Consider the following 24,598-nt stretch of genomic DNA (forward strand, 5'->3'; position numbering starts at 1 on the left):
ATATGTGTGTGTTTTGAAGAATATTTTGTTTTAAAATGATGTGTCAGTGACAGAGAACTACTGTATGTAAAAACTCATTGCATGCGGGTTGCATACGGATGTCATACGGATACTAGATGCGAGGAAATCTCATTATCGCATTGCAAATGGATTACATACGGATCACCATACGGAGAACACTCCTGCGATTCTCGGGCATCAAAATCGGTCCGATTTTTTTTTTTTTTACACGTTGAGTGTGACTTCAGCCTTAGGCCATGTGCATACATTCAGGATTTGGTGAGTTTTTTACCCCAGTATTTGTAAGCCAAAACCAGGAGTGGAACGGTCAGAGGAAAAGCATGAGGGCTCATACTCACTTGCGAGAGACTCGCACTATTCTCGTGCAAGTCTCTCACATGAAAACCTGGCACTGCCGCTGGCACTGGGACCGGAACGTGCGGCTTCATAGAAATACATGTAGCCGCATGCTCCGGTCCAAGTGCCGGGCTTTCATGCAAGAGACTCGCACGAGAATCGTGTGAGTCTCTTGCAAGTGAGTATGAGCCCTAATAGAAACATTTGCACCACTTCTGCATTTTTCACCCACTCCTGGTTTTGGCTTACAAATACTGAGGTAAAAAACTCACCAAATCCTGAATGTGTGCATGTGGCCTAATCAGTATAACAGCACCGACCTGACACTGTGTGTAGGCTACTTTGCACAATCCTGCTGACAGGTTCCCTTTGAGTAATAGTTTATGATGGAACCACAGGCATATGCTACTCTGTCAAATTGCAAGAGATGACAGAATAATCCAAGGATTTGACTACAGATAAGTATATGCCATGCAAAATGCAAAATAAAGGTAAATAACAAACAATTTCTAAATTTTACTTTTATTGATTATTGAATATTCTTATTTTACTGTAATAGTAGGGGCTGTATAATGACACAAATGAATATGAGGGGAAGGGGGGAGATAATAGTGTCCCCCATTAATATAAATGTGCAATTATCAGATGGTGTCTGTGCTTTCATATTTGGAGATGGTTTGTTTGATCCATTCCAAGTATTTTCCAACTCTTGCATATACACCTGGAGGGTGATCATATCCAAATGACACAATGCCTTCTAAAGCCTCATTGCAAACAAGGGGTCCACCTGAGTCTCCCTATAAACACAAAAGGAAAAATTAGGAGACACACAAGGAATAGTATACATTGTCCTTAAAGGGAACTTGTAAGTAGAATCAACCTTCTTAAGGAATCTATATGGGCATGTAGGTCATAAAATTAATTTAAAAAAAAAAATCTTGATATCTGCAATCCAATGTCTTGTTGCAGAGAAATCCACATTTTTCTTATATGTAAATGAGCTTTCAAGATCTATGGGTCGGCACTGACCTACATGTTAATCTGCCTCCAGAGCTTACACTAAAGCACCACTCCACCATGTTTTTCCATTTTAGTGCTAGAGTGGTCCTGCTAATCTACTGTATAAACTCGAGTATAAGACGACCCGAATATAAGCCGAGGCACCTAATTTTATCACAAAAAACTGGGATAACGTATTGATATGAGTTTAAGCCTGGAATACATTGTGTTCTTATTCGAATTCTGGTATGCATGGCTCCTAATCCCTATCCTGGTATGCATGGATCCTCATCCCTCTCCTGGTATGCATGGTCTCCTCATCACCACACTTGTATGCATGGTTCCTCATCCATATACTGGTATGTGTGGCCCCCTCATCTCTATCCTGGTATGTATTGCCCCCTCATCCCTATGCTGGCATGCATGGCCCCCTCATCCCTATCCTGGTATGCATGGCCCCCATCAGAAAAACATTAAAAAAATAAACCATCCTACTTACCCTCTCGCAGTGTCTTGTTCCGATGCCAGCAGCTGATTTATGCTTGTAAGAAGCGTATGGCAGTGACATCATGTGCTGCTTAAGCAGAGGACAGCTGCTGGAATACTCACTGCTCTCCACTCCGGGACTATGTGTGTGGAGAGAAGTGAGTATTCATTGTTCTTTAGTAGGGGGCACAGTAGCAGCAGCCGCCGGTTACCTGCAGCTGCCGGGCTTTCACGTGTGCCCGCTACTAATGGGAATGAATATTCACTGTTCTCCATGCCCATTGGAGTGGAGGGCAGTGACTATACATTCCCATAAGTAGCGGACACACGTGATTGCCCAACAGCTGCAGGAAGCTGGCAGCTGTGACTATTTTGCTCACTATTAAAGAGAAATAAATATTCACTATCAGCACAGTGGATATTCATTCCTCTTTAGCAGCGGGCACAGACTTTAGCTGCAGCAGCCGGCTCCTGCCTCCTGTGATCTGCCGCTGCCGCTCCCCCTCCATCTTGTGGGACACTCACTGAAGTATAAGCTGAAGGGGGTTTTTCAGCATAAAAAATGTGCTGAAAAACTTGGCTAATACTCATGTATATGCGGTAAGTTCTCAGACTCAAGTATTATAATTACCAGCCTCTGTCTCCAGCTCTTCCCGGCGCCATTACGGTCCTGTGCTGTTATATTGTGACCGCAACTTTTGACTGACCGGAAGTCAGAGGTAACGATCACAAGCTCTCAATGCAAATCTATGAGGGTCTTGTTCTGGCTCTCATATACTTATAATGAGTTGTGCCTAGGAATGAGCGAGCACTAAAATACTTGGGTGCTCATTGGTCGAACCAAGCAATTCCTAATACTCGCATGCTTGTTTCAAGTAACAAGTATAATGGGATTCAGTGGGAAAGCCAAGCTTTTTTACATGAGGCTCTACAAAGAGGTCTGGGGGGGGGCAGTGAAAATATTGGCATGGATGGGAAAAGTGCTTAATGGAAGGAGAACAGCATGGGGAAGAACCCTGGAAGCATTTCTGACTCCCAGATCACTGATGAGAACAATGGTGTCACACTTTTACTCCACTTTAAGGAGTGATGATAAAACATTCCAAACCCACAAGAAATTTCATTTTACAGGAAAAAAATGTTAAAAAAAATTTCCTGCATGATGACTTGTATATCAGGCAAAATTTAAAAAGCATGTAAAAAAATATAATTTAATTTAATTTAATTAAATTCAGGGCAGTTGCGGGCTTCTGTTTTTAGGCTGGGGGGCCAAGATCAATGGCCCCTTACCAGCCTGAGAATAGCAGCCCCCAGCTCTGAGTTTTGACGGGTTGGTTACAAATATAAGGGGGACCCCACGTCGGGTTTTCATTCATTCATTCATTCATTCTCTCCTGCTCGCTGTTGCTGGCAGAGCAGGAGAGAAGAATGACAGCCACGTTCAGCACCAGCCGAAGAGGAACAGCGCTTACAGTAGCGCTTCCTCCCTGGCGGCCGTTCGTGAACACGGAGAACAGTGTGAACTGTTCTCCGTGTGCACGTGTTCAGCTCGTTTTGTGGACCGTGCACTCTCACTTTTTTGCACAGACACACGGTCCGTGAAAACATGTTGACATCAGCATAGACCCATTCATTTGAATGGGTCTACGTGTGTCAGTGTCTCCGGTACGTGAGAAAAATGTCACCACCACCAGTGCCACTGACGTGTGAAACCGGCCTTATAATACCGATACATTTTTAAACAAGTTTTTTGATCCTTTTATAGAAACAAAATGTACCAAAGACGATGTAGTAGCTTGTGTACGAGCTATCTAATGCTGATACATTTTGAAATTTTTTTTTAGGTTTTTATAGCAATGAAATGTATCTAAAAGATCCAATACCCTATGGGTGAGCAATATGATGCCAATAAATTTGGAACAAGTTTTGGAGGATTATATAGCAAGCAAATGTACTCTAGACCATGGAATAGTCTATAAGTGAGCATTATAATATTGATAATTTTTTTAACAAGTTTTGAAGCTTTTTTAGCAATGAAATATATACTCCAGACCAAGGGATCAATATAATAACGATAAAAGTTTGAAAAAGTTTTTGGACGGTTATTTACCAACGAAATGTACCCAAGAACACGTAATACTGTATATCTGAGAAATGTAGTCCAGCAAAATTTTTAAACGTTTCTTTTTTTGAGTATTGTGAGGCAGCGACCGGAGTCATATGTGAGGGTCGCTATGTGTCCCCCAGAATGCGCTCTGAAGCATATTAGGTCCGCTGGAGTGCCCTGTCGTCGCAGCAGTGTGCCTGTGACTCACAGGGCAGAATAAAAGTGAGTGTGAGCCTGGTCAAGTTATTTGGACCAAGGAGTTTATTCAGGAAAACCCGGTATGGGCTTTTATTTTTGAAACGGACTGTAGGAAGGTAGTGGGGTCTGGTCTGTTTCCTCCACCCCAGGTCTTATAGGTGGCCTATGGCCACAGATTGGAAAAAGGAAAAAAAAAAACCCTGCAGAAAGGGTCTGGGTGTGTCAGTTCTGACTTGCTCAGAGAGAGCAGTGGTCTGCAGAGCTCCCTGTGTGAGGCAACACAGGGCCAAGCTGAGCCAAGGTCTGGCACCCCTTTCATACCCGGGCAACGTGGTCGCTCACGGCAACTGGCCACGGACTGTTTTGTTGCTTCCCGGCTGCGATCCGGAGGATACAGCGTCTTGTGGCTATGAGTCTTTTTTTGTAGACATTAACCCCTTCACCCCCAAGGGTGGTTTGCACGTTCATGACCGGGCCAATTTTTACAATTCTGACCACTGTACCTTTATGAGGTCATAACTCTGGAACGCTTCCATGGATCCCGGTGATTCTGACATTGTTTTCTCGTGACATATTGTACTTCATGTTAGTGGTAAAATTTCATTCAAATAACTTGCGTTTATTTGTGAGAAACACGGAAATTTGGCAAAAATTTTGAAAATTTTGCAATTTTCCAACTTTGAATTTTTATGCCCTTAAATCACAGAGATACGGCACACAAAAAACTTGATAACTAACATTTCCCACATGTTTACTTTACATCAGCACAATTTTGGAACCAAATTTTTTTTTGTTAGGAAGTTATAAGGGTTAAAAGTTGACCAGTGATTTCTCATTTTTACAACACCATTTTATTTTTAGGACCACATCACATTTGAAGCCACTTTGAGGGGTCTATATGATAGAAAATACCCAAAAGTGACACCATTCTAAAAACTGCACCCCTTAAGGTGCTCAAAACCACATTCAAGAAGTTTATTAACCCTTTAGGTGCGTCACAGGAATTTTTTTTGAATATTTAAAAAAAAAAATGAACATCTAACTTTTTTTCACAAAAAAAATACTTCAGGTTCAATTTTTTTTATTTTACCAAGGTTAACAGGAGAAATTGGACTGCAAAAGTTATTGTGCAATTTGTCCTGAGTACGCTGATACCTTATATGTGGGGGGGAACGACTGTTTCGGCGCATGGCAGAGCTCAGAATGGAAGGAGCGCCGTTTGACTTTTTCAATGCAAAATTGGCTGGAATTCAGATCGGACGCCATGTCACGTTTGGAGAGTCCCTGATGTACCTAAACAGTGGAAACTCCCTACAAGTGACCCCATTTTGGAAACTAGACCCCCCAAGGAACTTATCTAGATATGTGGTGAGAACTTTGAACCCACAAGGGCTTTACAGAAGTTTATAACGTACAGCGGTACAATTAAAAAATCATATTTTTTCCACAAAAATGATCTTTTCACCCCAATTTTTATTTTCCCAAGGGTAACAGGACACTAAAAGTTATTGTGCAATTTGTCCTGAGTACGCTGATACCCCACATGTGGGGGTAAACCACTATTTGGGCGCATGGCAGAGCTCAGAAGGGAAGCAGCGCCATTTGACGTTTTTGGCTGGAATTGAGATCGGACACCATGTCGCGATTGGAAAACCCCTGATGTACCAAAACAGTGGAAACCCTCCACAAATGACACCATTTTGGAAACTAGACCCCCTAAGGAACTTATCTAGATGTGTGGTGAGAACTTTGAACCCCCAAGGGCTTCACAGAAGTTTATAACATAAAGCCGTACAATTAAAAAATCATATTTTTTCCACAAAAATGATCTTTTCACCCTCAATTCTTATTTTTCCAAGGGTAACAGGACCCTAAAAGTTATTGTGCAATTTGTCCTGAGTACGCTGATATCCCACATGTGGGGGTAAACCACTATTTGGGCGCATGGCAGAGCTCAGAAGGGAAGCAGCGCCATTTGACGTTTTTGGCTGGAATTAAGATCGGACATCATGTCGCGATTGGAAAACCCCTGATGTACCAAAACAGTGGAAACCCCCACAAATGACACCATTTTGTAAACTAGACCCCCCAAGGAACTTAGCTAGATGTGTGGTGAGCACTTTGAACCCCCCAGTGCTTCACAGAAGTTTATAACGCCCGGGCGTGAAAATAAAAAATTCGTATTTTTTCCACAAACATGATCTTTTAGTCACCATTTTTTTATTTTCCCAAGGGTACCAGGAGAAATTGGACCCCAAAAGTTGTTGTCCAATTTGTCCTGAGTATGCTGATACCCCATATGTGGGAGAAAACTACTGTATGGGCACACGTTGGGGCTCGGAAGGGAAGTAGTGATGTTTTGGAATGCAGACTTTGATGGAATGGTCTGCGGGTGTCATGTTGCCTTTGGAGAGCCCCTAATGTACCTAAACAGTGTAAACCCCCACAAATGACCCCATTTTGAAAACTAGACCCCCTAAGGAACTTATGTAGATGTGAGGTGAGCACTTTGAACCCCCAAGGGCTTCACAGAAGTTTATAATGCCCGGGCATGAAAATAAAAAAATTGTATTTTTTCCACAAACATGATCAATTAGTCCCCAATTTTTTTATTTTCCCAAGGGTAACAGGAGAAATTGAACCCCAAAAGTTGTTGTCCAATTTGTCCTGAGTACGCTGACGCCCCATATGTGGGAGAAAACTACTGTATGGACACACGTCGGGGCACGGAAGGGAAGTAGTGACGTTTTTGAATGCAGACTTTGAGGGAATGTTCTGCGGGTGTCATGTTGTACCTAAACAGTGGAAACCCCCCACAAATGACCCCATTTTGGAAACGAGACCCCCTTAAGATCTTATCTAGATGTGTGGTGAGCACTTTGAACCCCCAGGGGCTTCACAGAAGTTTATAATGCCCAGGCATGAAAATAAAAAAATCGTATTTTTTCCACAAACATGATCAATTAGTCCCCAATTTTTTCATTTTCCCAAGGGTAACAGGAGAAATTGGACCCCAAAAGTTGTTGTCCAATTTGTCATGAGTACGCTGACACCCCATATGTGGGAGAAAACTACTGTATGGACACACGTCGGGGCTCGGAAGGGAAGCAGTGATGTTTTGGAATGCAGACTTTGATGGAATGGTCTGCGGGTGTCATGTGCGTTTGGAGAGCCCCTGATGTACCTAAACTATTGAAACTCCCCACAAGTGACCCCATTTTGGACACTAGACCCCCCACGGAACTTATCTAGATGTGTGGTGAGCACTTTGAACCCTCAAGTGTTTCACAGAAGTTTATAACGCTCGGACGTGAAAATAAAAAAATCATTTTTTTCCACAAAAATGATATTTTTGCCCCCAATTTTTTATTTTCCTAAGGGTAACAGGAGAAATTGGACCCCAAAAATTGTTTTGCAATTTGACCTGAGTAGGCTGATACCCTACATGTGGGGGTAAAACACTGTTTGGGCGCATGGCAGAGCTTGGAAGGGAAGGAGCACCATTTGACTTTTTCAACTCAGAATTGGCTGGAATTGAGATCTGACGCCATGTTGCATTTGGAGAGCCCCTGATGTGCCCAAACAGTGGAAACCCCCAATTCTAACTCCAACCCGAACCCCAACACACCCCTAACCCTAATCTCAGCCCTAACCCTAACCCTAGCCCTAACCCTAGCCCTAGCCCTAACCCTAACCCTAGCCCTAGCCCTAACCCTAATGGAAAAATGGAAATAAATACATTTTTTTAATTTTATTATTTTTCCCTAACTAAGGGGGTGATAACGGGGGGTTTGATTTACTATTTATGGTGGTTTTTATGCTTGGCAACTGTCGCACGCTAGAATACGATTTTTATTATAAAAACAGTTTTTGCATCACCACATATTGAGAGCTATAATTTTTCCGTATTTTGACCAACCGAGTCATGTGGGGTCTTATTTTTTGCGGGACGAGTTGACATTTTTATTGGTACCATTTTCGGGCACGTGACATTTTTTGATCGCTTTTTATTCCGATTTTTGGGATGCAGAATGAACAAAAACCAGCGTTTCATGAATTTCTTTTGGGGGGGGTGCGTTTACACCGTTCCGCGTGCAATAAAATTGATACAGCGGTTTTATTCTTTGGGTCAGTACGGTTACAGCGATACCTCATTTAGGTCGTTTTTTTATGTTTTGTCGGTTTTATGCAATGAAAACTATTTTATATAAAAAATAATTATTTTTGCATCGCTTTATTCTGCGAGCTATAACTTTTTTACTTTTTCGCTGATGATGCTGTGTGGCAGCTCGTTTTTTGCGGGACAAGATGATGTTTTCAGCGGTACCATGGATATTTATATGCGTCTTTTTGATCGCGCGTTATTACACTTTTTGTTTGGCGGTATGATAATAAATCATTATTTTTTGCTTCGTTTTTTATTTTTATTTTTTAAGGGGTTCGCTAAAGGGGTTAACTAATGGGACAGTTTTATAGGGCGGGTCGTTACGGACGCGGCGATACCTAATATGTGCACTTTTATTGTTTTTTTTTTTTATTTCCAAAAAATGGATTTATTTGGGGAATTTTTTTTTTTTTTCTAATTTATTTGGCAATTTTTTTAAATTTATTTTAACACTTTCTTTATTTTTTTTTAACTTTATTAAATAGTCCCAGGTGGGACATCACTGTCCTGTGACAGATCGCTGATCTGTCACATCATAGATCACTGTGACAGATCAGCAATCTGTCACAGGCAGTGCAGAAGGCTTCCTCATGCCTGCGCTTTGCAGGCACTGAGGAAGCCAGCTTCCTGCAGGCCCCCGAAGGCCCCCGTCGCCAGGAAAGGAGCCCCCGGCAGCAGCGCTGCACATTGTGCTGCTGTGGGGGGCTCAGGGAAGCACGGAGGGAGCCCCCTCCCTGCCGATGCTTCTCTTTAACCCCCGGTACACCGCGATCATGTTTGATCGCGGTGTGCAAGGGGTTAACGTGTCGGGAGCGGTCCGTGACCGCCCCTGACACATTGTGCCTGGTGTCAGCTGTGATAATCAGCTGACACCCGGTCGCGATCAGCGGCGCTCACCACGTGGGCGCCGCTGATCGCGGTAGACGTACTATCCCGTCCATGGGCATAGGGGCCCGGGTCCCATGGATGGGATAGTACGTCTGATGTCAGGAAGGGGTTAAACACATTTTTTTGTTTAAACTTGCTGGGTCACTGCCTCATCTCTGCACAGCGTGGACGCTGCTGCTTTACATTATTTTATATCACAAAAATGTACCCTAGAACACACAATAGTATATGGGTAAGAAATGTGAAGAAACCAGAAAAAAATTCAAATGCTTTTTTCTACTGTTATATACCACAAAAATGTGATATAAAGCATGCAATACTGTATGGATGAGTAATCTAATCTTAAAATATTTTTCAACGCTTTTTGTACATTTTACATACCACCGTAATGCAATAATAACCGTTTTAAACTATATGAAGGAGTCATTGAATCCATAACAACAATTTTAACGAAAATATTTTGAAACTGTAGTTGAAGTATTATACAATCATATAGGATTTGCAGAAAGTGCAAAGCCAGACAGAAAATATGATTAAGGTCATCCATAAACCCTAAACCCCTGAAAGGAAACAACTGGCGGGCCTCATTGAATTATTGAATATTATAAACACTTTATGTGCTGCTGTCATCTGGTGGGGTGGGCTAATCCAGGCTGTGTTCATTTTTATGAGAGTGAGCCTGTCTGCATTCTCTATTGGGAGCCAAAAGCACCTGCCTGTTATGACTCCCCCGGTGGCACTAAAAACCTGTTCAGACAAGACACTAGTGTCAGGGCAGCACAACACCTCCAAGGCAGAGAGGGACAGCTCATGCCAGGTGTCCAGCTTCATGACCCAATAGTTAAATGTCGCAACGGAATTAAGGTGTACGCTGGTTTGGGCGGCCAGGTATTGCTTGATAATCATTAGGCCCAGGGCACTGGGCTGGTGTCATGAAATTGGCCCCAGCCTTTGACAGTGTACCCCTGTTTCTGCTGTGTGTCTCCATGGCCTCTTCTCTTTGGTTGTCCCCTGCAGCTAGTGTTGTCTCGTGGGAATTTTTTCAACATATTTTCCACAATCTCCTTAATAATAATAATAATAATTTTATTTCTATAGCGCCAACATATTCCTCAGCACTTTACATTATAGAGGGGACTTGTACAGATAATAGACATTACAGCATAGCATAGCAATAAACACATAGATCAACACAGATACCAAGAGGAATGAGGGCCCTGCTCGCAAGCTTACAATCTATAAGAAAAAATGGGAGACATGAAAGGTGGATGGTAACAATTGCTTTTATTGTTTTTATTGTTTGGACCATCCCTAGTGTAAGAATCGGGTGTTCCTGTTGCTGCAAGACAGATAACAGTCTAAATATGTAACAGTACAGACACAGAGGGCTATTAAATGCAAAAAGCATGTGAGAACATGATGCGAGGAACCTGATTATGGTAAAAAAAATTTAAATGAGCCACACAGGCATATTTAGGTTCATTCGTTGAGGCGATAGGCCAGTCTGAACAAATGCGCTTTTAAGGCACACTTAAAACTGTGGGGATTGGGGATTAATCGTACTAGCCTGGGTAGTGCATTCCAAAGAATTGGTGCGGCACGTGAAAAGTCTTGGAGACGGGAGTGGGAGGTTCTGATTAATGAGGATGTTAACCTCAGGTCATTAGCAGAACAGAGGGCACGGGTAGGGTGGTAGGCTGAGACGAGGAAGGAGATGTAGGGTGGTGCTGAGCCATGGAGGGTTTTGTGGGTGAGAATAATAAGTTTATATTGAATTCTGGAGTAGATGGGTAGCCAGTGTAAGGACTGGCACAAGGTAGAGGCATCGGTATAGCGATTGGTGAGGAATATGATCCTAGCTGCAGCATTCAGGGCGGATTGGAGAGGGGAGAGTTTGTTAAGAGGGAGACTGATTAGTTGAGAGTTACAATAGTCCAGACAAGAATGAATAAGAGAAACAGTATGAGTTTTTGCAGAGTCGAAAGTAAGAAAGGGTCGAATTCTAGAAATGATGATCCACAGTGTCGAATGCTGCGGAGAGATCCTGGAGAATTAGCATGGAGTAGTGACCATTAGATATAGCTGTTAGAAGTTCATTAGAGACTTTAGTGAAGGCAGTTTCAGCAGAGTGTAGAGAGCAGAAACCAAATTGTAGAGGGTCGAGGAGAGAGTTATCTGAGAGATAGCGGATAAGACGAGTGTGGACCAGGTGTTCCAGGAGTTTAGAGATGAAGGGAAGATTAGAGACAGGTCTATATTTAGCGGCACAGTTTTGGTGAAGGGATGGTTTTTTAAGTAATGGCTGTATGGTGGCATGCTTAAATGAGGAAGGACAGATACCAGAAGAGAGTGAGAGGTTCAATATTTTAGTTAGGTGAGTGGTGACAGCAGGGGAAAGGGACTGGAGGAGATGTGATGGAATGGGGTCACTGGTGCAAGTTGTAGGGCGAGAAGATGCAAGGAGCCTGATTACTTCATCTTCTGTTACTGGTTCAAAATCAGACAATGCGCTAGATGCAGTGGGGGAGGGAGGACAGTACATGGTATGAGGTGATTGGGAGATAATTTCCTGTCGGATATGGTCAATTTTTTCTTTTAAATAATTAGCCAGATTGTCAGCATGGAGATCTGTGGTTGAGGCCTGCACTCTTGGGTTAAGTAGGGAATGAAAAGTGTCAATGAGATATTTCGGATTATTGGATAGTGACGTGATGAGGGTGTTGAAATAGGTTTGTTTTGAGAGGTGAAGGGCAGTGTTGTATGTTTTAAGCCTAAACTTGTAATGGATGAAATATTCAGGTAGATTGGATTTTCTCCACAGACGTTCAGAGTACCTGGAGCACCGCTGTAGGAAGCATGTTCGCAGTGTGTGCCAGGGTTGTTGCCGTCTGTGCCTAGTTGTTCTATGTATAGGAGGTGCAGTTTCATCCAGGGCACTTTGAAGTGTTTCATTGTAATGCTTCAATGCAGAATCAGGACATGAGAGGGAGGAGATAGGGGCCAATGATGACTGCAAGTTCTTCATAAGTCTCTGGGTGTTAATGGCCTGTATGTTTCTAAAAGTGTGGAAAGTGGGGGTGACCTGTGCGGGATGGCAGTTCTTGATAGAGAATGATAGAAGGTTGTGGTCAGAGCGCGGGAGAGGGTAGTTTGTGAAATTATCCACTGAGCAAAGTCGGGAGAAGACCAAGTCGAGGGAGTTTCCGTCTTCATGCGTGGGGGAGTTAGTATGCTGTGATAGGCTGAAAGAGGAGGTTAGAAGGTGAAAAGCAGATGGTGAGAAGGGAAGGGCAATGGGAATGCTGAAGTCTCCCATGATCAGGGTGGGGACGTCACAGGAGAGATACTGTGGAAGCCAGGAGGCAAAGTGATCCAGAAATTGATGGGAGGGGCCCGGAGGACGATACACCACCTCTACTCGCATGGAGAAGGGGACGTAGAGTCTGACAGCATGGACCTCAAAAGAAGGGAAGACAAGTGAGGGTACATGAGGGATAACCTGAAAGGTACATTTGGGTGATAGGAGCAGACCAACGCCTCCACCTGCTCTGTTGTCCAATTTTGGGATATGAGAGAAGTGTAGTCCACCATATGAAAGAGCAGCAGCGGTGGTGTCTGACTGCTGGATCCAGGTTTCAGTAAGAGCCAGAAGGTAAATAGAATAAGAAAGGAAGAGGTCATGGATGAAGGAGAGTATATTACACACTGAGCGAGAATTCCAAAGGGCACAATTAAAAGAGAGAGAAGGCATGCAGGCAATATTAATAAGATTAGAGGGGTTTCTAAGTGTAGCAGTTGTGGGGTTCGACTTACTATAACTTGAGGGGCCAGGGTTGGAAGAGATATCTCCTGCGACTAGAAGAAAGAGGATAGAAAGAGTGAGCAGATGGTTAAGTGATTTGTGAGAGCATCTCTTGTGTTGGATGGTGCGAGTGAATGGATCAGTGCTGTTTAGCAATATGAAAAGAGCGTGAGTGCTATACATAGGAGAGGAAAGGACAGAGGGGCCGATATGGAGTGTAAAGAGTTAATGCAAGCGCGGTGGATGTGAGTGAATGCAGCAGCCAGGATATAAATTATACAAATGCATATGGTATATATTTGTGATAATCCAAATGTACAGGGAATAGATTTGTTTATTTGTCTTACCTGTCTCCTGCCCTGTCTAACTGCCATGTTATATCTGCCCATACTTTGATACATGTTCTTCGATTACATGTACATCAATGCCCCCCTACATAAATGCATCCCCAGGCTAGCTCTGAATTTATAGAATGCCAGTTCTAAGATCTTCCTTTTTTTTTCTCTCCTCACTCATTAGCAATCAAACTAAGTGTCATGATCCATGATCATGCGGGATCAGGACAGATAAAAGCACAGGTAACCTTTTTTTCTCCTTAAGCTGTGCTTAAGTGTGGTTTTTGCCCCCGGTGGCCATTTGGATCATTGCACTGTGGTGTCGTTAGTTCTAAGTTTGCCCCCAGTGATGGTGAGCGTCATTGCATTCTGTTTCTTTAGTTAAATGCACATGGTTATAATGCAGGTGTGATTGCTGGCTCTGCTATAAAAGAGTCACAGGTGTTGCAATCAGCCTTGGTGATAGTGTTCATTTCAACCATCCTTGGTGGAGGAAGGAGCTGAGAACTTTCCTTGCAGCACTGTCTTAGCCCTGGTGTGGAAGGAGTCATAGGGGACTTCCTTGCAGCTCTGACAGAGTTTGGTGGCAGCGTTTCAGGAGGAGAGCTGCATTCTGGTGGTGGACTCTGTTGCCAGGAGCAAGTGCAACAGAGTAAAGCTAAGTGGTGTTTCCCTGTTTGTGTTTTTCCTTTGTGTGTATTAGTAAAGCGGTGGGACCAGTGCCTGCGCCACCCAGCTCCCTAGCAAGGGATAGGTGTAGGGTGTGCTAGGGCGACAGGTATCCTGAGCGGCGCCCGATGCGGAACCGGCATAGGGAATGTTAGGAGCGTTAGGGACACTGACTCAGGGGAGTGCAGGAGGTCTCCATGTCCCCTTTCCTAATCGCAGGGCCCACCATTGTAACTGTTTTCCCTTCCCTTTGTCTTGTTGTTTTAGTTACCAGCCTGCGGGCCGTGTCACACAGGACTGTATCACGTGCCGCATCTTGTTGTTTACAGTTACCGCCTGCGGGTCGCGTCACACAGGACGGGTCCACGTGACATTATCACCAACCATACAATTTTTTTCTGCTGAGCCATGGACCCAATTCAGACCTTTGCCCAAATGCTGCAGACCCTTGCTGATGAGATTAGGGGGCTGCGTGGTGAGTTGGTGGGCTTTGGGGGCTTGGTTCAGAGACAGGCTCAGCCAGAACCCAAGATATCCCTCCCTGACAGATTTTCTGGAGGGAGAGATCAATTCTTGGTATTCCAGCAAGCCTGTAAATTGTATTTCAGGCTGCGCCCTCTTTCATTAGGGAGTGAAGAGCAACGGGTGGGAATCATTATGTCTCTTCTTAAAGGGGATCCCCAATCCTGGGCCTTGTCCCTACCGGACGATTCTCCATCATTAGTGTCCGTGGACAAGTTTTTTGCGGCTTTGTTGCTTGTGTATGCGGATCCTGATGGCGTCGCCCTGGTGGAATCTCGACTCCGTAGGTGTAAACAGGGAGCCCGGGTTGCTGAGGAGTACTGCTCAGAGTTTAGGAGGTGGACCACTAACACTCAGTGGAATGACCCTGCACTTAGGAGTCAATTTGTGCAGGGTTTGTCTCCAAGGTTGCAGGATACTCTGGTACAGTACGCCGCCCCCAGGTTGCTGGAGGCCGCCATGTCCCTTGCCATCTGGGTGGATAAACACCTTAGAGAAAGACATATACAAAAAGTGCCCCCTGATGTCCTCGCTAGGGAGGAGGACCCACCAGTGCAGAGAGAGGAATCCAGACAGCCCGGTGTTGTTGATACAAAAAAGGGGGTGTCTGTAGCTCGTCGTGGTGGGGGGTATGCTTTTCCTGTGGGAAGCCTGGCCATTTTATGAGAGCCTGCCCAGTTCATGCTAAGTCTCCAGACAAACTTATGCAAGTAGGAGTAGCTAGGTTGTATTCGGAGCTGCATACGGTTCGGGGAGTGGTGTCGGCATGTTTGTACTGTGGGCAGACTGGTCATGTCTTGAAGGCTTGCCCATTGCGTGCCCAATTATCTGTGCCATCTGAGAAGCCGCATTCCCCTGGTCGCTTGGAGGGAGGCGACCAGGGAGTATACATTTCCTCCATTTTGCCCTCCCAAGGTACCATGTCAGCAGAGGTCTTGGCTGGCGGGGTACCAGAGGTGATACCGATGCTTGTGGACAGCAGAGCAGGAGTCAGTCTGGTGGATGCTCGCTTTGTCCAGACTCATAGTCTGAGGTGTAGGACACTAGCCCAGCCTATAAGCGTCCAGGCCATAAACTCTGTTCCACTGAGCCAGGGGAGCTTGACCCAAGTCATAGAGAGTATCCATCTGCGTATAGGACATTATGAGGAGTCCTTGTCATGCTACGTCTTGGAGGGAATGCCAGTACCTAATGTTTTAGGGCTCCCTTCGCTGAAAAGACACAACCTGGTAATAGATTGACGGGTGAGGGAAGTGGTCAGCTGGGGGCACTCGGGTGAGGTCTGCTGCCTAGGAACTACTGTCTCTGCCGTCTCTCTTCAACGGATCCCTTCCTCTCTGGTGAGAGCAGCAGATGTGCTGCAGGAGAGTAGGGGCAAGTCTCAACCCTCGCCATTGGCCAACCCTGGGAAGCGCAGACCTCGTGGTGGAAGGGGTTGGAGGGTGGTGTACCCCTTGGTGAAGTGCGGGGGTGTGAGTGTGGTGACACAGGGGGACGCCTCTGTTGTCAATCCCAGAAAGAGTTCTCCAAGAGGTGACAAACGAACGAGTGGCAATAAATGTTCAGGTCCGGACCTGTGTGTGAACGAGCGTATATGGGTGGCCACCAAAAAACATCAAGTGGAAGTGTGTTGTGGAGTGTTACCAGCTTATACCAAACATACACATACACTACCCGTTCCCGAGGTCAGCGCTTCGGAGATGTGTGTTGCCTCCAGAACATACGATGTCAATACCAGCGGGCTCATTTGTCATCAACCTGACATGCAGGTAGTTGCTAGGGTGAACTCTGGGTCTGGGCGTCCCCGCTGTAGGTGGTTCCCTGATGGGGAGTGGTCTTGAGGGTCCAGAGGCCCCTCATTAAGGGGAGGGTGCTGTCATGATCTATGCGGGATCAGGACAGATAAAAGCACAGGTAACCTTTTTTTTTTTCCTTAAGCTGTGCTTAAGTGTGGTTTTTGCTCCCGGTGGCCATTTGGATTATTACACTGTGGTGTCGTTTGTTCTAAGTTTGCCCCCGGTGGTGGTGAGCATCATTGCACTCTGTTTCTTTAGTTAAGTGCACATGTTTATAATGCAGGTGTGATTGCTGGCTCTGCTATAAGAGTCACAGGTGTTGCAGTCAGCATTGGTGATAGTGTTGTGAGTTCATTCTCTGGTTCACCAGTTGGGAGTTCTCCTTCCAGACTCCCTCTGGTGGTAACAGAAGGTAGTGAGGCGGATTTGATCGGTGGTGATCTGCCACCTGAGAATGAGGATTACGATTGGACTTCAGAAGTCTTATTGGATTTAAGGCAGCCGACGCCCTATTCAGTTGCTGGTGATACTTCTTGCTTGTCAGGTCTTGGTTCTCAGCTCTGTTCCAGTCAGCTCAAGCTAAGTTTCTCTGTTAATGTTCACACTTGACTTTGTTTGTTTATTCAGTTTTTTTGTGGTCAGCCAGCCGCAGCATGGGCTGTCCTGTATCTCCACTCTTATTTATCTGTGTTTGTCAATTTGCTTTTTGTCCCTTATTTGGCCTCTTTTTGCTCTGTCTCAGAATATTTCAGAGTGCTGATATAGTGGGAGAAGTCTAGTGACTTCAGGGTTATTTTTCCTATCAGAAGTGTTGGACATTATTTTGTAGGGTTTTTTGCATATTGCAGACAGTGTCTTTCCTTTCCTCTCCTTTCTAGTTAGTTTGGGCCCCATCGTTTGCTCAGCCTATTTTCCTACCTGTGTTTGTGTTTTCGTCTTGTTTCACCGTCAATACATGTGTGGGGGCTGTCTATTCCTTTGGGGTCTCCTCTGGGGCAGTTAGTTTTCCCTTTTCTTGCTTTAGGCTTAGTTAGCCCTCCGGCCGTGACGAGGCATCTAGGTTCATCGTAGGCACGCTCCTTGGCTGCTTCTAGTTGTGTGGTAAGATCAGGGATCTGCAATCTGCATAGTTACCAACCTCTCTGGTTATTCTGGGCTTAGCATGTTTAGGTTTTTTCTTCCTCAGTGACCCATTCATAACATGATAGTGTTCATTTCAACCATCCTTGGTGGAGGAAGGAGCTGAGAATGTTCCTTGCAGCACTGTCTTATCCCTGGTGTGGAAGGAGTCATAGGGGATTTCCTTGTAGCTCTGACAGAGCTTGGTGGTAGCGTTTCAGGAGGAGAGCTGCATTCTGGTGTTGCCAGGAGCAAGTGCAACAGAGTAAAGCTAAGTGGTGTTTCCCTGTTTGTGTTTTTCCTTCGTGTGTATTAGTACAGTGGTGGGGCCAGTGCCTGCGCCACCCAGCTCCCTAGCAAGGGATAGGTGTAGGGTGTGCAAGGGCGACAGGTATCCTGAGCGGCACCCGTTGCGGAAACGGCATAGGGATCATTAGGAGCATTAGGGACACTGACTCAGGGGAGTGCAGGAGGTCTCCACGTCCCCTTTCCCTATCGCAGGGCCCACCTTTGTAACTATTTTCCCTTCCCCTTGTCTTGCTGTTTTAGTTACCGGCCTGCGGGCCATGTCACACAGGACTGTATCACGTGCTGCGTCTTGTTGTTTACAGTTACCGGCCTGCGGGTCGCATCACACAGGACGGGTCCACGTGACAGTAAGTTAAGACAGCAGGACACAAGAAAAGTATTGAGCAGATAAATAAATGTCCAGGGCTGCATGAATCATAAACCACTTTGAAAAGTTACTTGACCTTAATAGCATAAGGGGACAAGCAGTGTAAGTTGAAATAACTATATAGCATTATATATGCAGCAAAGATGAATAATATAGGTTGGACACATGCAAGACTCAGTGAAGTTGCTGGAAATAGTTAAATACCATTATATATGCTGCAAAGATAAATGATATAGGTTGGACACATGCAGGACTCAGTGAAATTGCTGGAAATAGTTAAATAAAATACCATTATATATGCTGCAAAGATGAATGATATAGGTTGGACACATGCAGGACTCAGTGAGGACTCATCTCCTTCTGCTATAGAACCATTTTAGAAGACCTCTCCACCTCAGGAAGAAGAGATGTAAAATTCTCCTTATAGCATGGGTCTAGCATGGTGGACAGCCAGTACTTTTTTTTGTGCAAGATGAATGTAACTCACGAGTCACGGGAAAGACAACGGTTCATAAAGTTGGCCCTATGTGCCAAGCTCCATACAGCCAACACTTCCTTGTATCCACCCTGATGACGACTTTCCTCATTCCAATCATCAGCTCATCCATGTAGGAGAGATGGGAAGAAGGTTGTGTGGCTACTATCTTCGGTTACTAGCATTAGCCACCAGCTCCTGTTTCTCCTCTTCCTCTTCATAGAGTCATAGAATGGTAGAGTTGGAAGGGGCCTCTTGGGTCATCTGGTCCAACCCCCTGCTCAAAGCAGGATTCACTAAATCTTCCCAGACAGATGTCTGTCCAGCCTCTGTTTGAAGACTTCTGTGAAAGGAGAAATCACCACCTCTCGTGGCAGCCTGTTCCACTCATTGATTACCCTCACTGTCAAAAAGTTTTTTCTAATATCTTATCTGTGTCTCCTCCCATTCAGTTTCATCCCATTGCTTCTAGTCTTTTCTTGTGCAAATTAAAATAAAGATGATCATTCTACAATTTGACATCCTTTGAGATATTTGTAGACAGCGATTAAGTCTCCTCTCAGTCTTCTTTTTTGAAAGCTAAACATTTCCAAATCCTGTAACCATTCCTCATAGAACATGGTTTGCAGACCGGTTACCATTCTGGTCGCTCTTCTCTGAACTTTCTCCAGTTTGTTGATGTCTTTTTTAAAATGTGGTGCCCAAAACTGGACACAGTATTAAAGATGAGCTCTGGCCAGAATGGAGTAGAAGGGGATAATGATTTCACGTGATCTAGACTGTATGCTTCTGCTAATACATCCCATAATTGTATTTGCCTTTTTTGCTGCAGCATCACACTGTTGACTCCTGTTCTTCCTCAGTGTCCACTTCCTCATTGTAACCCAAACTGCGCTGAGCAGATGAGATGAGGCTTTCCCTGTATCATGTCTTCCTCCACCACCTGATTCTCATGCAAAGCTTCATGTTTAATTGTGAGCAGCGACTGTTTAGGAAGGCACCAAAGTTGTATAGTTATGCTGACTATGACGTTATTGCCGCTCACCATCTTTGTGGAGTCCACTCTCAGAATATCAACAGGTGTGTTTGAGTTAGTACTCAACCACTGGCCTCTTCTGCTTACAAAGCCTTGTCAGCTAGTACAATGTGGAGTTCCAGTGTGTGGTGACGTCGCACATCAGTCAGTGAGCTGGCACTTGCATGCGCTGCTGCTGCACTGTCAGAGCAACGGCATTAGTAGCAGACTTGCAGGAATGGGCGCTGACATGGCATACCATGACTAGAAGTTCTGTCAAATCTGGGTATGTTTTCAGAAACCACTGAAACTACCAAGTTGAGCACATATGCCAAGCATGGTACATGTGTGAGCTTGCCAAGTTTCACAGCCGCCACATGGATACACCCATTATCACACACAACCATGCCTGGTTGGAGGTTCTGCAGCAAAAGCCACAGAACTGTCTGGTCTATTATTCCTTTAAGTAATTTTGCCGCAGTGTGCAGTTTGTCTCCTAGACAAATTCGCTTCAGCAGAGCCTATTGCCGCTCTGCTGAGACAGGGCTCCAGAGCTTCCAACTTCCACAAGCAAAGTAACACTGTATGTCTGAGAAATGGAGACCTTCAAAATTTTTAAAAGCTTTTTTGCAGTTTTACAGATCACAAAAATGTTCACAAACACTGTATGTCTGAGAAATGTAGGCCTACAAAATTTTTACAAGCTTTTTAGCAGGTATCCAGATCACAGAAATGTTACCAGAGCACATGAAACTGTATGTCTGAGAGATGGAGGCCTACAATTTTTATTAAAGCCTTTAGCAGTTGTAGAGATCACAGAAATTTACTGCACACTACGGTGTGTATGGCTGAGAAATGTAGCCCAAGAAAATGTTTCAATGATTTTAGAGTGTGTTATATAACACAAAAAAGGACCTCATAGCACGTAATACTTGATGGATCAAAATATATAAAAAATTTTGAGACCCCATAAACAAAAAGCAGCTGAATATTTGCCAAAGTACTGCACAGGCCTAATCCATGTCTGAAGACTGGATTTAGTCACTCTTGAATCACAGTAATGTCACAACTAAGATGGCTACAGCATTACAGTGACTCACAGGCAATCCCCGCATGCTTACTGGCTGCATAACAGGCACCAAAGATGAAGGGGGGGAATTTGAGTTGTCACTCGAGCACTGCCCATTGCTTGCCGAGTAACAAGCACATCTGAGCATCATGATACTCGAATGATAACCGAGTTTCAACGAGCACGTTCGCTCATCCCTAGTAGTGATTTCTGGATCGCCCAGCAAGCACTGGAGTGATCCTCCAGGTCAAAAAGTGCAGAAGATGACCATATCGGCGCCAATAACAGATGAAGGCGGCGTCTGGTAAGTATAATACTAGTGACGTGGAATGTACATTAGTAGCACCAATCCAGTGATTAAAAAAAGCTTCAAATGAAATGGAGTGTTACCAGAGTGATATGCAATGACTGACACTTTGCTCTCATAATCACACACAGCTCTGCAGTGAGATCAGAAGTAACACAGTACAGCAGTGCTACCACTGTAATGACAAAAAGTTAGCTTCTATTCTACTAGCAGAGGTGTCCTTTTATAGTATGTTATAGCATGTTAGTTTCAATCTCACAGGTAGTAAGTGTGTGGGGAGGAAGGGTAGCATAGAAGAGCTGACAACACTGTAAATGTGTTTGCAATGAGTCAAAGTTCAACTCTGCAGTAATGTGATAGTTATAATCAGACACAGCTTTGAGGCATAGCTGTCATCACAAAGCTGCTAATGTTTGTAATGAGACAAACTTCACTTCTGCTTTCCTGTGTTAGCTCTGCTGTACTGTGTTAGTTCTGATCTCAGTGCAGATCTGTGTGTTATTATGGGAGCAGAATGTCAGTCATTAATTGGTTCACACTGGTAACACCTGCTTTCATTTATAATAATCTCTGGAGGCAGATTATTTAGTCATTTACATATAAGAAAAACATGAATTTCCCTGGAATAAGGCATCCGATCGCAGATTTCAAGGTATCTGTCATGATCCAGTCTGGGTTTTGGGCTCTGTCTGCCCTTTTCCCGGGCTGTTCATGTCAAGAGTTAACTTTGCCTGGCCTCATTTTGGATTCAGGTTTGCTATTTCTTCCTTCTGTGTCCTGTAGGCCACGTCAGTTATATTTTCTGTCTACGGCGTGAGTATCTGCCTCTGGTAGTTCCCTGATTTGTCCTCCTGCTGCTGACTTTGCCCATGTCTGTTTGTCCCCCACTCCTAGTCCTGACTTAGTGTTTCCCTTTCATGTTTAGGACTCCCTGGTTTTTGACTCGGCTTGGACCCTGACCTGCTGTTTGTCTCTTGTCTTTGGCATATCTGCTCCTGACCAGTACTGACCCATTTGGCTTGCTTCTGACTCTGTGCTTGTTTATTCCTTTGGTACGGCTTGTTTGATTATTCTTCTGCCACTTGGTGGCAGCCTCGCTGCTGCACTGCAGGTCTGCTCTTGCTGTGTGCAGTCCTCCCTCCACTCTATGGCCATCTAGTGGAGCTTGCATCTACCTGCATAGCAGCAGCATGACAGTATCATTCTACTTCGCTTTCTATGACCTACATGCCCATATAGAAGACTTAGGAGAAGTGATTCTACTAACAGATTCACTATAAAGTATCTTTGATCAACCAGATATCACAAAAGAATTACAGAAATCATGCTTATAGGTAAACTGGTTACTATAGACCAGTGTTTCCTAGTGATAACAGCATCACCTGCACAGGCAATAATTCCATTACCTCTGCAATACTAAGGAAAACCTGAAAACATGACATGTGGGAGGCCGTGAGGACTGGAGTTGGGAAATATCGCTATACATAAAAGTACAATTTACTGTTTTTACAAGTATCCTCATTGGTGAAAATACAAGATTCAATGTTCAGAACACTGAGCAATGTAATATAAATGATCATTGGGAACTTGAACTATCAGATAAGCTACTCGAATCTCTATGCAAAGCTAGAAAGTAAGTACCGTATGAAAAAAAAAAAGAAGCTTGATAACTTACCATTCCCGTTTTTTATCCAAAACAGAAGAAACTTTGGAGTTTTGTTCCAAGAACAAGATTAGGTTGTTTTGGAGTCTATCCCCAAAGTCTAAAGATGCATTTAGACAGACCGACCTTGGCTGTTAAACAAATAGCTACATGCAAATTGATCGGCAGTCGTTTAATAGGCCCACTGCACTTCCATATGTTAACACAATCTTTCTGGGTGCATAGAACATTATATTATCGGCAGCAAATGTCTTGTATACCCAGGATAATCTGTAGCCAAAATCATTGATTTTTAAGCTTCTTTAAAAATGATCGCATTTATAGACAGATTATAATGAGAGCAATCCAGGGACCGAAGCTCCGGGGGGACCACAGCGGCCAACATATCTCAGCAGGGACCTTTCCTGGTGCTGCGCTGCAGACGATTCAGAATGGCAGCGCAGCTCCATGGGCACTACCGTCGCCTCTGCTGTGCCACTGTGATGATGCCATCAGCTGGCGTCAGCGCAATTATATAATTGCACTAGCAGACCAGAAGAAAAGCATCAGAGACCGCAGCAGAGCACCAGTAGAAATGGAGAGAGGTGAGTAAGTCCGTATATCTTTTTTTTTTTTTTTAATATGTGTATGAGACGTGGCGACTAGTAATGTATACAGAAGGCAATATAGGGGCTCACATTGAATATAAGGCGCTAAATAGGGGCTCACACTGTATACAGGAGACTGTACAGGGGCTCACACTGTATAAAGGAGGCTATATGGGGGCTCACACTGCATACATTAGGCAATATAGGGCCTCACAAGGAATATAGGGGGCTAAATGGGGGCTCACATTGTATACAGTAGGCTATATAGAGGCTCACACTGTATACAGGAGGCTATATGGGGCTCACACGGTCTACAAAAGGCTATATAGGGATCACACTGTATACAGGAGACTATATAGGGGCTCACACTGTATACAGGAGGCTATATGGGGGCTCACACTGCATACATTAGGCAATATAGGGCCTCACACTGAATATAGGGGGCTAAATGGGGGCTCACATTGTATACAGTAGGCTATATAGAGGCTCACAATGTATACAGGAGGCTATATGGGGCTCACACTGTCTACAAAGGGCTATATAGGGATCACACTGTATACAGGAGACTATATAGGGGCTCACACTGTATACAGGAGGCTATATGGGGGCTCACACTGCATACATTAGGCAATATAGGGCCTCACACTGAATATAGGGGGCTAAATGGGGGCTCACATTGTATACAGTAGGCTATATAGAGGCTCACAATGTATACAGGAGGCTATATGGGGCTCACACTGTCTACAAAGGGCTATATAGGGATCACACTGTATACAGGAGACTATATAGGGGCTCACACTGTATACAGGAGGCTAGAAGAAGGAATGTCCAGCTCCAGGATTAAAATCCAAAGAATTTCTTTATTGTAAATACATTAAAATATTCATGACAAGTCTGCTATAGTCATCATATCATGGAAGAGCCCGAGAGGATCTGGACGCGGTTCGAATACTACGTGCTCTTAAACTCAGATTAACTATACAGGAGGCTATACAGGGGTTCACACTGTATACAGGAGGCTATATAGGGCTTACACTGTATACAGAAGGCTATTTAGAAGCTTGAACTGTATACAGTAGACTATATAGGTGCTCACACTGTATATAGGAGGATATACAGAGGCTCACACTGTATACAGGAGACTATACAGAGGCTCACACTGTATACAGGAGGCTATATAGAGGCTCACACTGTATATAGGAGGCTATATATTGTATGTAGGAGGCTATATGGGGTGCATACTATATATAGAAGGCTATGTGCGAGCTCATACTGCATATAGGATGCTATGTGGGGGCACATCATGTATCTAGGAGGCTATGTGGGGGCTCATTCTGTATATAGGAGGCAATGTGTGGGCTCA

General features: G+C 44.3%; 1 protein-coding gene across 1 annotated transcript in view; it reads right to left on the bottom strand.

The window, feature by feature from the left end:
* Positions 1–863: 863 nt before the first annotated feature.
* The window catches only part of LOC141050873 (mast cell protease 1A-like), a 37,909-nt gene continuing 14,174 nt past the window's right edge, over positions 864–24,598 (bottom strand). The window contains exon 5 of the mRNA XM_073547539.1: positions 864–1,154. Coding sequence (XP_073403640.1) covers positions 999–1,154 — 156 coding nt within the window. The 3' untranslated portion in view covers positions 864–998. The remainder of the gene's footprint in view (positions 1,155–24,598) is intronic.

Source organism: Dendrobates tinctorius, unplaced genomic scaffold (genome assembly GCF_039654945.1).
Source record: "Dendrobates tinctorius isolate UK_male_01 unplaced genomic scaffold, ASM3965494v1 ptg000011l, whole genome shotgun sequence".
Lineage (NCBI taxonomy): Eukaryota > Metazoa > Chordata > Amphibia > Anura > Dendrobatidae > Dendrobates > Dendrobates tinctorius.